Below are 13,300 nucleotides of genomic sequence, written 5' to 3' on the forward strand. Positions count from 1 at the left end.
CGATAAGGAGCCACCAAGGTCTTCTTTTGAGTGGGAGGAGATATCAGGATTTGTAATGTATTCCTTTCCTAAAACCTTAGACTTATGGATGGCGTGATGAATGGACACTTGTGGAAGGGTATGCCCTTTCACAGCGGGACACTTCCCATGATTCACAACCCTTCACAAGAGGCAAGGAGTTATGAAGAGGCACTACTATTTGTATCCTTGTAATGTACCCTCGCATTAAGAGTCACACCCTCCAAAAGGGGTACACACCTCTTCATGCACATACCTTTCCAAGCACACACCTTTTCATGTGTGGCTCTTCACTTTCTATGTAAGGGAGGCCTCATTATATGGATGACACACTTCAAACATTCCAAGAACTATATCTGTGCTATCTTATAGTCTCCTTTCTGCTCCTTAGCACACTAATAATATAAGAATACTAGGATTTCTCTTCTTTTCAATGCATTTTTCAAGTGATGAGCAAGGATACTTGCACCAACATGGCATCCCTTAGTTGTTCAAGGCGAACATAGGCCCTTGTCTCCAAAAGATGGCAACCATCATGGGCCCTAACATATGGCCCACAATGCTTATACCTCCATGAGATCTAAGGGGCCGGCCATGTAGATGCATCATAAATCCTCCAACATTTCCCTTTAATAGATGGTTTATTTCTATGAACATTAATCAACCCTTGCAAATGTCATTTTGTTGGGAATATAATTGACACCCCAGGAGTTTTTTAAGATGATCCAAAGTTGCTCAACAAGCTAAGGTTTTAGAATTCAAGTTCTTGCCTCTGATATTCTATGCTTGCAAGTTACTTTGAGATTTCAATACTTGCATATATTTTCAAAGAGAATGCTTTCAAAGGCTCATTCATCTAGCTTTATATGCTTACTCACTCTACCCAAATCGACGACTTATCACGTTTCTGACATTTCTAAACAAACAAGAATTCATCATGTAACAATGAAGACATGAAAAGAATGAAAGAAAAACAAACAGTAGCTTGTGCGCAATTAAACTACTTAAAAGCAATGAGAGACAATATTAAGTCATAGTACATAATGTGATGTTGTCAATCACATGTACCTTCTTGACCCTCACAAAGCCTTCTATTCTGCAGCCTCCAGTACGAGGGGCTGGTCGCTTCACAGTTTCGTTAGGGGCAGCCAATTCATGAGATTTTCCTTCCAACGCAAGTTTTGCAACGGGTGTTACCAATGTCTCCATAGCCTACCAAATGTGAATACAATACGCATGATTAACAAATAAAATATGGCATTTATGGCTAATGGCGGTTCACCCATGAAACACGAGACAAAAAAAAGGGGGGGTGTGCATGTGTGTCCATGTGCTCATGCAAGGCAGAGGATTTCTTTTTTTCTTTTGTGTTTGTGGGTGGGTTCGGGGGGGGGGGGGGCAGGGGAGGGTTAGTTTTCTTATCCCTTTCTACCACATGTTTGCATTCACATTCTGGCAATCCAAAAATAAATAAATAAATAAAGGTGGGGAAATCAAATAAGGATTTCTACAGAACTTACTATCCTCTTCATTGAATGTCAAAACCCCCTAGGTGGATCGCTAACAAGCAAGATTATCATAAATCTTGATTCTCAATGTTCTTGTATTCAACTCAATTCAAAAAACCGTCAACATCTGCACATCAAGACACACACTCACATAACATTTGAAGAATACATGCTCTACATGCTAGAAGGGTTCACTACACAATGCATCAATGGGTCGAGTCTCAAGCTTCAAAACAAGGTTGCGCCTCTTTTGCGCAAAGCATTAGGATATTTTTATGTACCTTCTTCCTACAAAAAGTACCCTGAACATTGTAAAACCTCAATTTTGCATTTGTATCACCTGTTTCAACTAGCATGTGATCTGAATGCCACAGTATGTCTTCGTCCTCTAATATGGGATAATCTTAAACTCATTGCCATTACTAACCAATTAAATCCGTGAATCAAAATTTTAAGTTATTCGCACCAATCTATAGATCCAAAATTGAGGTGTGATGATCATCATGTATGTGGGCATATGCTATGCAACCAAATATGCGAAGATGCCCAATGTGTGGCTTGTGTCCAGTGGATGCTTCATAAGGAGTCATACCCTGTATCGGTTCGGTAGGAAGCCGATTAAGCAAATAGTTTGCAGTGGCTATTGCTTCTGCCCAATACTGATTCGGAAGATGCCTTTTACTAAGCATTGCTCTAGCACTGTCTGCTAAAGTCTCATTCTTCCTTTCAGCTCTTGTATTCTGCTAAGGAGTATCTGCACATGTGAATTGTCTTCGAATGCCGTGATTTTTGCAAAAGTTCATGAATGCTGAAGACATGTATTCAACTCCTCTATCTGATCTCATGACCTTGATCTTTCTGCCTGTCTGGTTTTCTACCATGGCTTTGAATTCTTGAGATCTAGAAAACACATCAGATTTCTCTTTCAGAAAGTAGACCCAACAATATTTGCTGTAGTCGTCGATGAAAGTCAAGTAATAAAGTGAACCATTGATGCTGCGGGTCTCGGCATAACCCCATACATCTGTATGTATCAAATCAATAATACCTCGTGCACGAGAGGTACTTCTGACAAAGTTGGTTCGCTTTTGTTTGCCGAAGCAGCATGCTTCGCAAACTCCCAAATGCCATATTCTGATTCCTCAGATCTAACAAGTACTTGAAATTGACATGACCATATCTTTTGTGCCATTTTGCAGATAGTGGCATCTGTTGCGGTTGAGCTGACATGGCATGCTTATCTGGTACTGTAGCTAGCATTCTATATAAGCATCCTTCCTTGACACCTTTTGCTACTAACTGACATCTTTTGGATTTATCTCTGATAGTGCATTCATCACCGTCGAAGATGACTTTGTAATTGTGTTCCGTCATTTGACCTACTGACAAAAGGTTCTTGCTGAGCTTCGAAACATATAGCACATCTTTCACTAATCCTTTCGTACCAGTGAAATTGTTCATAGGGATAACGCCTGTCCCTTGAACCGGGGTCGGTGCATTGTCTGATGTATAGATGACATTTTTCTGACCTTCTAATGATTTCATCTCTGTGCACCATTCCTGATGATTTGTCATGTGAGATGATGCACCGTTGTCGATGTACCAAGGATCCTGTTCCACTTGATCGACTTGATAGCTGAAATCCTCTTTGGAATTGAAATCAGTATCTAGGTACACTGTATCATCTGATGCAATTCCTCGCTTGTAAGAAACATATTTCCATGTTCATTTGCAAAATGACTGTGACTAGAATGTCCACCACAATTATTTCCTTTGCCTCGGAAATTCCCTCGATTACTGCTGGATTGACTGCCTTGGTCGTATTGCTTCTTACGGCAATCTCTTTCACAGTGTCCAAACTTGTGACAGTAGTTGCACTGAATGTTTGACACATTGGTGAATGCATTCCCTCGTCCTTGGAATCTTCCTCGGTTTGAATGATTTCCTCTTTGCTCATTCTGATGTTGCTGAGGATGATGTTGATGCTGATTTTGATTTTGTTGCTGATGATGATCACTTTTATGATATGATCTACCTCTGCCTCTGCCTTTGCCTCTGCTTCTGTCTGAAGCTGTGAATGCCTGATCATTAGAATGACCTTTACGTGCTTGAATGGCTTGAGTCCTGAGTTCTTTACCAAGTAGGACTGACTAAAGTTCTTCCAGTGTCAGAATTTGCCGTTGGATGGCAATACTCTGCACTAGATTCTTGTATCCCTCTCCTAGTTCATTCAGAGTGACTTAAACCATTTCTGCGGGGTTCATAGTCTCTCCTGCTGCTGCAAGTTAATTGTTGTAGTCTTTTATGCGGAGTACATAAGCATGACCGGTTTCACTACTGTTGCGAAAACTCTGGTTGATCTGGTTTCTCAGGGTGAGAATCCTAGACGTGTTCTTGGACTCGTAGAGAGCTGCCAACATATCCCATGCTTCTTTTGATGTCTTGACTGTGTTGAGTTGTCCTAGCATGACATCTTGCACATTCTGCTTGATCAGGTGATAGGCATACTTGTCTTTCTTATCCCATTTTGCCTGAGCTCGGGCAATGGCAGGATTTGCTACTGGTGCGGAAACTATTTGTGTAGATGTAGATCCCGTTGCTGGCGCTGTGACAACAGATGGAGTAGAGCTACTTGTGGCTAGATCGGCCAATGGTCTAGGTGTAGACCCATCGACATACTCCCATTTGTCCTGAAGTACAAGAATGGTCTCCATTCGGTATTTTCATGTACCGTAATTGGAGTTGTCTAACTTAGCAGATGCCTCCAGATTGAGGTTGCTAGTCGTAGACATGGTGCAAGAAATGTACTCAAAAGTGTCTTGAAAATCTCTGTATGAATCAACTGCAAATACACTGACTATGCCAAGTGAAATCTCTGAACCGTCGGTGAAGATAGAACTACAATATATAAAATATGATATGTATTACAAGGCTTGTGGCAATGATGCCGGGAATAGCCAAGAGGCTTTACAAGGCTGAAATGATGTGCACGATGCCGTGAGATAGCCAAATAGGCTTTACAATGGTGGCATGTGTGTATGAAATCAAATGCTATCTGCCCACTGAAACAATTTGCAATGCCTCTGAACTCTGAAGTCTTCTCACTAAACTGATGAACGTAAGGTTTCAGGTAATGTAATGATGTGAAACCGTATGTGAGCGTATGGACTGACTCCGAGTAAGTACTAGTCGGGAATTTGGGGCATGGCTTAGATTGGCAACTTGGGGAAATTCAAAGCGTCCCCTCTATGGCGATCTAGTCTACTCTGATCTAGATCTATACCAACCGTCGAGCGATGAAAGAACAGCAAATAATTCCTTTTCTTTTGTTCTTTTTAAGTGCTAGGTCAAATGCGTCAATGTAGAGGCAAATGTGCATGAAGGAAGTGGTTTTGTCGGCGAGGCTCAAATGTGAGTGTAACTTGCACTGAAATGTGCGCGTGATGTGACGAGCGCGTAGAGGACGAAAAAACGAGCGACTTTCCTTTTTGGAGCACCCTCAAATTCTTCCTGGATCAAGAGATATGACTTGATCTAGATGGAGGGGCAAAAGGAGTGCAAATGTGCTCAATGATGATGTGTCACTGTGGGTCACATGCAATGATGATGTGTCACTGTGCCTAGCAAGAGATGTGCCAGTGAAGCCCTGTGCTGAGGTGGCAGGAGTGGTCACATGAAGTGACTATGGAGCACTATGTGTGCCTGCAGAGGTCAGTGCTGACTGGACAGCTGAGGTGGCACTGCTGAAGTGGCACAAATGATGATGACAACAGATGACGTGGCGCTAATGACGTGTCACTGGTGACATGGTAGGTGACGTGTCATTGGTGATGTGGCAAATGACATGGCAGGTGACGTGGCAGGTGAGCTGGTAGGGGTGACATGGCAACCTCATGGGACTGCTGACGTGTCAGATAAGGTGACGTGGCAGTGGAAATAAGATCTGCCACATGGCCAATTACTGACCAAGCGCAAGGTGAGGTGAACCCTAGGATAGGATAAGCAGATCCGCCACGTGTTGCGTGCTGGTGTGTCAAAATCTTTTGAAGATTCCGACGGAATCTATGAAGATTCTATCTTCGTTTTCATCGAGGCCGTGAAGACTAGGAGCTGCTGCTGGGTCTGTCGATGGGAGCCGCGCTGGGCTGTGGAGTCATTTTCATAGGTCGTCAAACATAGTCGTTGGAGCTTGAATGTAGAGGCGGTTCGCATGGAGTCGTTGGGCCTAAGCAACAATGTTTGTGTTGGTGCGGGCTGGAGGCTCTTTGTTCACTGTCACTTTTCGATCCATCTCCAAAGTCGTGGATGAGCTGCAAGAGGTCGTAGTAAGCGGATGTTGGAGCGTAAGCTGAAGCTGTGGCCTCTGTTGCTGTTGGAGCCTTGTAAGAGTGGCTTGTAGAGGGATCTGGCGATGGATCTGCTGCGCTAGGTCGTCGTTACTGCAAGGTTCTGAAGACTCGTCCTCTTCTCTATTACCATAGCCAGCTTGTCGTTTGGCACTCTAGTCGCTGCTGTGGGCGTCCGTCGGGAGCCGGAGGCTATAATATTCTATCGCTGGTTCCTTGTCTGGAGGAAGGCCGGTCGGGAGTGCTTGGTCGTAGAGGTTGTTGATGAAGCTACTATAGCATGAGGTCTTTGATGAAGATCCTCCGCGGCTGGTGGAGAGTAGCTGGCGATGGCGGCTATTGAAAGCCCGTTATGGAAGCTCGACTATTGGAAGCCCGTTATGGTTGAAAGAGAGAAGTCACGATGGAGCCAGCTGAGTCATTTGCTGAAGTCAAAGGAGCCTCTTGCACTTGGAGTAGAATTCCTCCTCTCACAATTGGAATAGTGATTCTCCCTATCTTTCTCTCTCACTTGGAGTAGAACTATGAACGGAAATCTTTCATCAACGGAATTAAAGGATGCTCACTCAATCGGTCTCAATCTCTCGATCTCTCTCGCACTCTCAAGGATCGCAATGCCTCAGCAGAAGGCAAGGGAGCTCTGATACCATGACAAAATATCAAGAGGGGGGAGGAGAAAGTGGAGATGAGGAGAGAGGACACAGCTAGAGAGCACACCACAAATGACTAATTGTACACTAGATTTAGTTAAAAAAATAGAATATATACAAACCCTTTAGGGTTAGGGTTAGGGTTAGAGGTTAGGGTTAGGGGATCTAACCCTTTCCTTTATAGCACTCTATAAGGTTAGTGCTATGCACATATGATCACGTGATGGTGCTATGCACACATGATCACATGATGTTGAGCGTGAACTGTCAACAAGTCTTTCCTAGTCAAAAGGAAAAATCTTTTAAATGTACATAATCAATACTTTTTTATTAAAAAAATTTGTGTATTATCTCCATTCATAGAATTGATCATATAGGAAGAAAGGGGAGCCTCTCCATTCCTTAAGGAAAGTAGCCCTCCTACCAAAGGCCGCTCGGGAAGACCCTTGTGTGCTCATCCAAGTGGCCATCAATGTATTTATAGTATCTGTCCAAATATTGGCCAAAGTATGAGAGGGGTGGACCTGGGAATGGTTGAAGGCCTCAGTGCATCTGGCTCTCCATATATGCCACACTGAAAAGCTCGCCAAAATCTCCGAAGAGGAATCCACAGAAGCATCTACTGCCTTGAAAGATAAGGCTAGAACATCAACTAGAGGGCATGACTCGACTAGGTGTCACCGAATCGAGAAAGCCGATGAAGAGTCATGCCTCTCGTAAACTACCTGAGGACCCGAAAGGGAAAGCCAAGGAACTGAACCTCATGTCATGAAGAAAGGAAGGTGGGCAAAGGTGCTGAAGATCTTGGCGATCTCTTTCTAGATAATGGTCCCTTGTATGCAATCCCATAAGCAATGCTGAACTGATTCCACTACAGAGTGGCAACGAGGACATATAGAGTCACGCCCAAACTTGGATCTCCACATGTTTAAAAAACAGCAATGCCATCCACCAACTCACAGTCTAAGAGTTCCTCATTATGTATCGGGGAAATCTTCAGCCCAAAAATATCAACTCGTGATCTGAGAAAAATGCTCATAGCTTCAGTGTCACGAGGACGTGAATTCCTAAGCTTTAGGAATTTATGGTGACTGCCCTGGATGTGCCAAAGTATACGCCTCCTGAGGAATAGCCAGAGACAGAGGAACAGGACGAGATCTTGATTCAAGAACAGTTATTGGCACACAGTGGTAGAGCTTCATCGTTACTATTTGGATGTGATGTGGATGGAGGAGGGTGAATTGGCAGATTCACCTCAATTGATGCAACTCTACTTCTCAATTTGAGCCGACTTCGGTTATGGCTCATTCATGCTCAGCAAGGCGTGCATCTAGAGCATTGCCTGATGCTCAAGAGGAAGGTAGCACCTCCACTCCCCTGGTTCAAACTGCTCCTGATATCTAGAGGTCGCTTGTTGACACTGTCGGTCTCACCCGAGGTACCACTTGCTAACGGTATATCTGCCATGAGACTTCTTGATCAATGTACTAGTCACAGTAAGATTCTGTTTGAGTGTCTGGAATGGCTGGTTATCTGCAGCTCTACCAAGCCATATCTTGTATATATTCTCTGGTTTTTCAATGCTGTTTTTGCCTTGCTGATGCTTCAAGCACATATCTGAACAGGTACCTGTAATATTGGCAAAGTTTGGCGCTTAGTATTTTGATTTTTCTGATTTTTGTGCTTGCTATTTTGAGCCAGCAAACGAGGACATTTGCTGTGTTTCAAGAGAGGGGTCTGTCCAGGGACGTGAATTTCTAATTTTTAGGAATTTACGGTGACTAACCTGGCCTCAAACTAATTAAAATTGTAAAGGCCACCTGAGTGCAATTAATTCCATGGGCCAAGGCAAAGGATGTGAAGGTTAGAGAGGGGTAAAAATCAAGAGACTTGCAAGGCGAGCAAAGGGAACTATTCTTGGCTCAAGTGGATTCGGGGTCAAGGTCCAGCTCCTTTCTCCTGCTCCCCAACTGTCCTATGGCCTTGTTGCAGATCCTATGGCCTTGTTGCAGCTAGCCTTTTTGTGTGCCAGGAACAACCAGGGTTGGTTGTTTTGTTGGTCTTTCCTTGAAGGGTATCAGAGCTGCTAAGACAGACTTGGCTGATTTCTCTCCTACCAAGACTCCCTTTAAGGGTATCAAAGCTGCCAGGTTAGAACTATAGCTAGAATCAGAAGAAAGGCTGCCATGGGATATTGCATTGTACTGGGATGCTTTTCTAAGATTGAAACTGATGCATAGCAAGACGGAAATGAAGGGTGCCCTCTAGGAAATCCCAATCTACCCTGTCATAGGCTTTTTCAAAATCCAAGAGTAGAATGGCTAATTTCTAGCCTCTATGCATAGCCCAATCCAGAGCCTCCCAAAAAGAAAAGATATTATCAAAAATGCTCCTGCCATGCACAATGCCCGTCTGTGTGTCACGGAAGATATCTTGAAGAAAGGGATGCAATCGTAAGCTAATTGCTTTTGCCATAATTTATATAAGGTACCCAAGAGAGTGATAGGTCTCCATTGTGACACCAAATTTCTACAACCTCTTCGGAATGAGATGGATGAGACCCTCTGAAAGTGATCCAGGCATGTTACCAAAGTCCCAAACACCCTGCAAGGTTGAGGTGATGTGGTCTCCAAACTCATCCCAACGGATGATAAAGAATGCTGACAAAAGCCCATCAAACCCCGGTATTTGCCCTTATGAAGAGCAAGAAGAGCAGTCCTAAATTCCATATTGGTGAAAGGCTTTTAACAAGATCCTCATATCCTATTTTACCAATAATGTAATATGCTACCAAATCTGATGCCTAGCGTGATCTTTGACTGGCATGTCAAGAATTGCTACAAGAAGTGTCACCACAATGTAAATATCCTAAGTCAAAGTACAGTTGACCATTTATTTGATCATAATTAAAGAGTTTTATGTGTTAATTATGGTCAAAGAGTTCTTTTAATGGTCAAAGAATTGACTACGGTCGAAGATACTTGACTCTGGTCAAGTAAACCTTACTTTGGTCGGGCAGACTTGGTTTATTACTAAGAGGGTTAACTACGGTTAACCAGAGAACTACAGAGCTAACTACGGTCAGAGAGTGTTGACTTCGGTCAACAAGACTTGGCATGCGCCAAGAGGGTTAACCACGATTAACCAAGATGTGCCAACTTCGGTTGGAGAGTTGTGCCAACTTCGGTTGGAGAGACTTGGCTATAAGTAAGGCGCCTCGACCCTTGGTCAAAGCTCCTTAATTATGATCAAGAGCATTGACTTCGGTCAACCAGAGAATAAATATATATTTTTATATTTGCTATGTGTGCACATGTGTTCAGTGAGGACGCCCACTGTGACTAGAATTAGTCCACAGTGTGTTATTTGCATGCAAAGCGCTAACAATTAATGGGTGCCATGGTGGTGCGCTTTAATTAATTGTTACAGGTACTAGGAAGAGTTATTTTCCTAAGCGCTACGGGAGCCTAACAAGCATCTAGGAGGCGGTTCGCGTGACCAAGTGCTTCGAAGAATCCAGAGTTTCCCTTAGTGGCATGTAATAGGACTTAGTCTAGATTTTAGACAAGTGGCATGTTGCCAATTTGAAATGAGCTTGAAGCTCTTGTAATATGGATTTACGTTGGATTTTTGTATCAGGCAGCTCTACGCTGAACTCTTGTAACAGATTCTCTCTTCAAGAAATAACATACCTTCGGGGGGGTCTAGCCCAACATGTTGTCTTGGGCCCTAGCTGTGTGTAGAGAGAGAGAGAGAGAGAGAGAGAGAATGGCTTCACAGTTTTTTGAAGCTGTGACGATCAAGTAGCAGGTGCGTGGAAATCTGTGGAAATCCAAGTGGCCAACGTAGGACACCTCTGACGAGAGTTTCTGTTGGTAAAGAGACCACAGAAGAGAAGGGCCAACGCAAAGTGATTCCTTCACGTGGCAAGACGTTTTTCACGCAGGCGTAAACTTGAAAAGCAAGGTGGCGTCGTGTTCTTCCGAGTATGAAAGGCTTCATGGGATATTTGCGTAGAAGAGCAATTTCACGGAGGACATAGTCAGTGATTTCTCTGCTAACATGCGCCTTCTTGTGCGTTGAAGCTTTCACGCTGGTGCTTGCTTGAAGTGTGAAGGCAAGTCCAGGCTTTGAGGCAGCGCAAGGGCTCCAAGAGCATTCCTGAACGGGTTCCATCGTCGACTCTGTGAGCGGGCACTAGATGTTACAGAAGCCAAAAGAGACTAATGCATCGGCGCGACGCGCGATGTCAGTGAGCCAGCCAAGGTTCAACCTTAGGCTTACGTGGCATAGGCGCTGATGAGGCTAGGTGCCAGTTAGAAGTACACGTGGCACATGAGCAACAGGCAAGTGACGTGGTGCTTACACGTGGCACACAGGTGACGTGGCAACCACACGTGCGAGCTGACATGGCAGCCAGCATGTCCAGCTGACGTGGCAGTGACACGTGGCATGCTGACATGGCACAAGCATGTGCAGAGAGCAGACACATGGCAGCCAGCCTGGCAGGCCAGTAATTAAGTTAACTCTGGTTAGTTAACCCTGGTCAGAGGTCTAGTTAATTGGCCCAACCAAACCAGACCAGAACAGAACCAGTCTGGTCAGTTTGACCAGACAGTAACCATCCGGTTACAGTAACCAGCCAGTTACTCCATCTGGTTACTGTCCCCAAAAAAAAAAAGAGACAGTTGCAGAGACTGCTTCTGCCAGCAGATTTCACCTACCTGTCAGACTTTTACTGTCAGAAAAGCAGCAGAAAATCAGAGAAAATCAGAGATTTGCAGAAAAAGAGTATGCATGCTTTTGAGCAGTGAAAAGAGGGAAAAACAGATGCTTTTTTTGAAGCCATTTGCAGTAGCCAGAAAAGAGGCATACAGCTTTAAGTTTATGCCTTGAGCTGACAGCCCAGTACTGGCACAGATTGTGAATGCAAGACACCTCTTGTTGAGGTAATTTTTCTCTTTGAAAAGCAAAGGCAGCATGCATCAGTTGCATACACAGTGTGTGTGAGAAACTTGCAGATCTCAGACGAGTTGTAAGAAAATGGCTCAATCACCTATCCAGTGGGATTCACAAGATAGGGATGTACATCCAAGACAGAGAAGTGTGCAACAAACTCCGCAAGAATTTGAGCAGATGGTACGCACTCGTATACAAGAGATGGAAAATCTCAGAAAGGATCCAAGGGCTCAGCATTTGTTTCAAGAAGAAGCTATGCCTAATGCAGCATATGACGTGCCAATGCCAGAGGCACACTCTCGTGTACAGCCAGAGAAAGAGAGATCTCATAGGGGACGGTCTCATAGCAGGAAGAGATCGAGGCATCATCACCGATCTCCCAGTCCTTCACCGTCTACCTCGAGCTCGACTTCTGTATCTTCTTCTTTATCAAATAAACCATCAAGGAAAAGAAGGAAACACAAGAAGTCCAAGAAGAGTAAGTCTTCCAGAGAGACCAAGGAATTCAAAGAGGGAGGTAAATCTGTCAAGTTTATGACCTACAATGGACAGTATGGTCATACAGACAAAGCATTGCAGTTTATCAGGTAGTTTGATGCTGCATTCGATACATAAAAGTTTTCAGAATCCTCCAAGTTAAGAATGGTCAGTTTGCACTTGACAGCAACAGCTAGTGCATGGTGGAGTGCATAGACCACAGATGGGTCAGCCCCAAAGAAGTGGAAGGACTTCAAGAAAGCCTTCTACCAGCAGTTTATGCCTAAACAGTTTAGAGATCATGTTCTTCAAGATTGGGACAGTTTGCATATGGATGCAGGAGATACAGTGGATGTGTACAACCAAAAGTTTTGGGATGCTTATTTGCAGGTTGCACCTTTCAAAAAGATCTCCAAAGGAACCCAAATGAGAAAGTACAGAGCAGGTCTCAGTCCAAGAATCCAGGCAGTAGTGAATGCTTTGGGGGCAAAGAACATTCAAGACCTTGTGCATTCAGCTTCAATAGCTAGTCTTGTGCCGTTACAAGATCCATCTACAGTACTATCCTTGCATGCAGGATGTGCTGAAAGAAAGAAAACTAATTTTTCAAAATCAGAAAAGAATGAGTACCCCAAGGTTGAAAAGAAAGGGTTTCAGTCTCAGAAGCCGAGGGGTACTCAGTTTTCAAAGACTTATAAAGGAAAATCCCCATTCACTCCTGAACAGATAGCTGAGTTTCGCAAAGATGGGAAATGCTTTAAGTGTGGGAAAGAGGGGCATGTAGCTGCCCAGTGCCCTGAGAAGCCTTCGGCTTCTAAGGAGCAGAAAAAGCCACAAGTACCACGAGGCCAATGGTGGGAGCAGTGTTAGAATTATAGATATAATTCAGCAGTGACCAATGTAATTTAATAAGCTAGTTAGGGGCACTTTTCCCTCTTAAAGAGGTTTTTCCCCCTAACCGCAGTTAGTTCACTAACTATGGTTAGTGACTACTAAGGTTTTGTCACTAGGACAAAACCTTATCTCTCACTCTTTCAGTTGTACTCTCACACTCTTCATTGCAACTAAGCTTTCAAGCTTTCAGCTCTCAGCTCACTCTCTTGCTCTCTCTCTCCCCCAAATCTTACATTTGGTATCAGAGCAGGTTCAAGAGCTCCGTGCTCCCTGCTCCCTTCAGCTCCTGCTTTCTGCCTCCAGCTCCAGCCCAACATCTCCATGCTCTAAGTTCGCTTTTTTGTGCACTTTGTCCCATAGGCCTGCGAGGTCTCCCGTGGACATTAATATATCTTTCTTTCTTTCTCTCACATGCACGAGAGGTCACCACTGACGGGCACAGCCCATA

General features: G+C 44.0%; 1 protein-coding gene across 1 annotated transcript in view; it reads right to left on the reverse strand.

Moving 5' to 3' along the window:
- Positions 1–13,300, reverse strand: part of PDIL5-3 (PDI-like 5-3) — a 140,178-nt gene that overhangs the window by 19,521 nt on the left and 107,357 nt on the right. The window contains exon 11 of the mRNA XM_087374842.1: positions 1,087–1,230. Coding sequence (XP_087230968.1) covers positions 1,087–1,230 — 144 coding nt within the window. The remainder of the gene's footprint in view (positions 1–1,086; positions 1,231–13,300) is intronic.

Source organism: Dipteris shenzhenensis, chromosome 5 (assembly GCF_047967505.1).
Source record: "Dipteris shenzhenensis isolate YYH24624 ecotype China chromosome 5, Dip_SZ_1.0, whole genome shotgun sequence".
NCBI lineage: Eukaryota > Viridiplantae > Streptophyta > Polypodiopsida > Gleicheniales > Dipteridaceae > Dipteris > Dipteris shenzhenensis.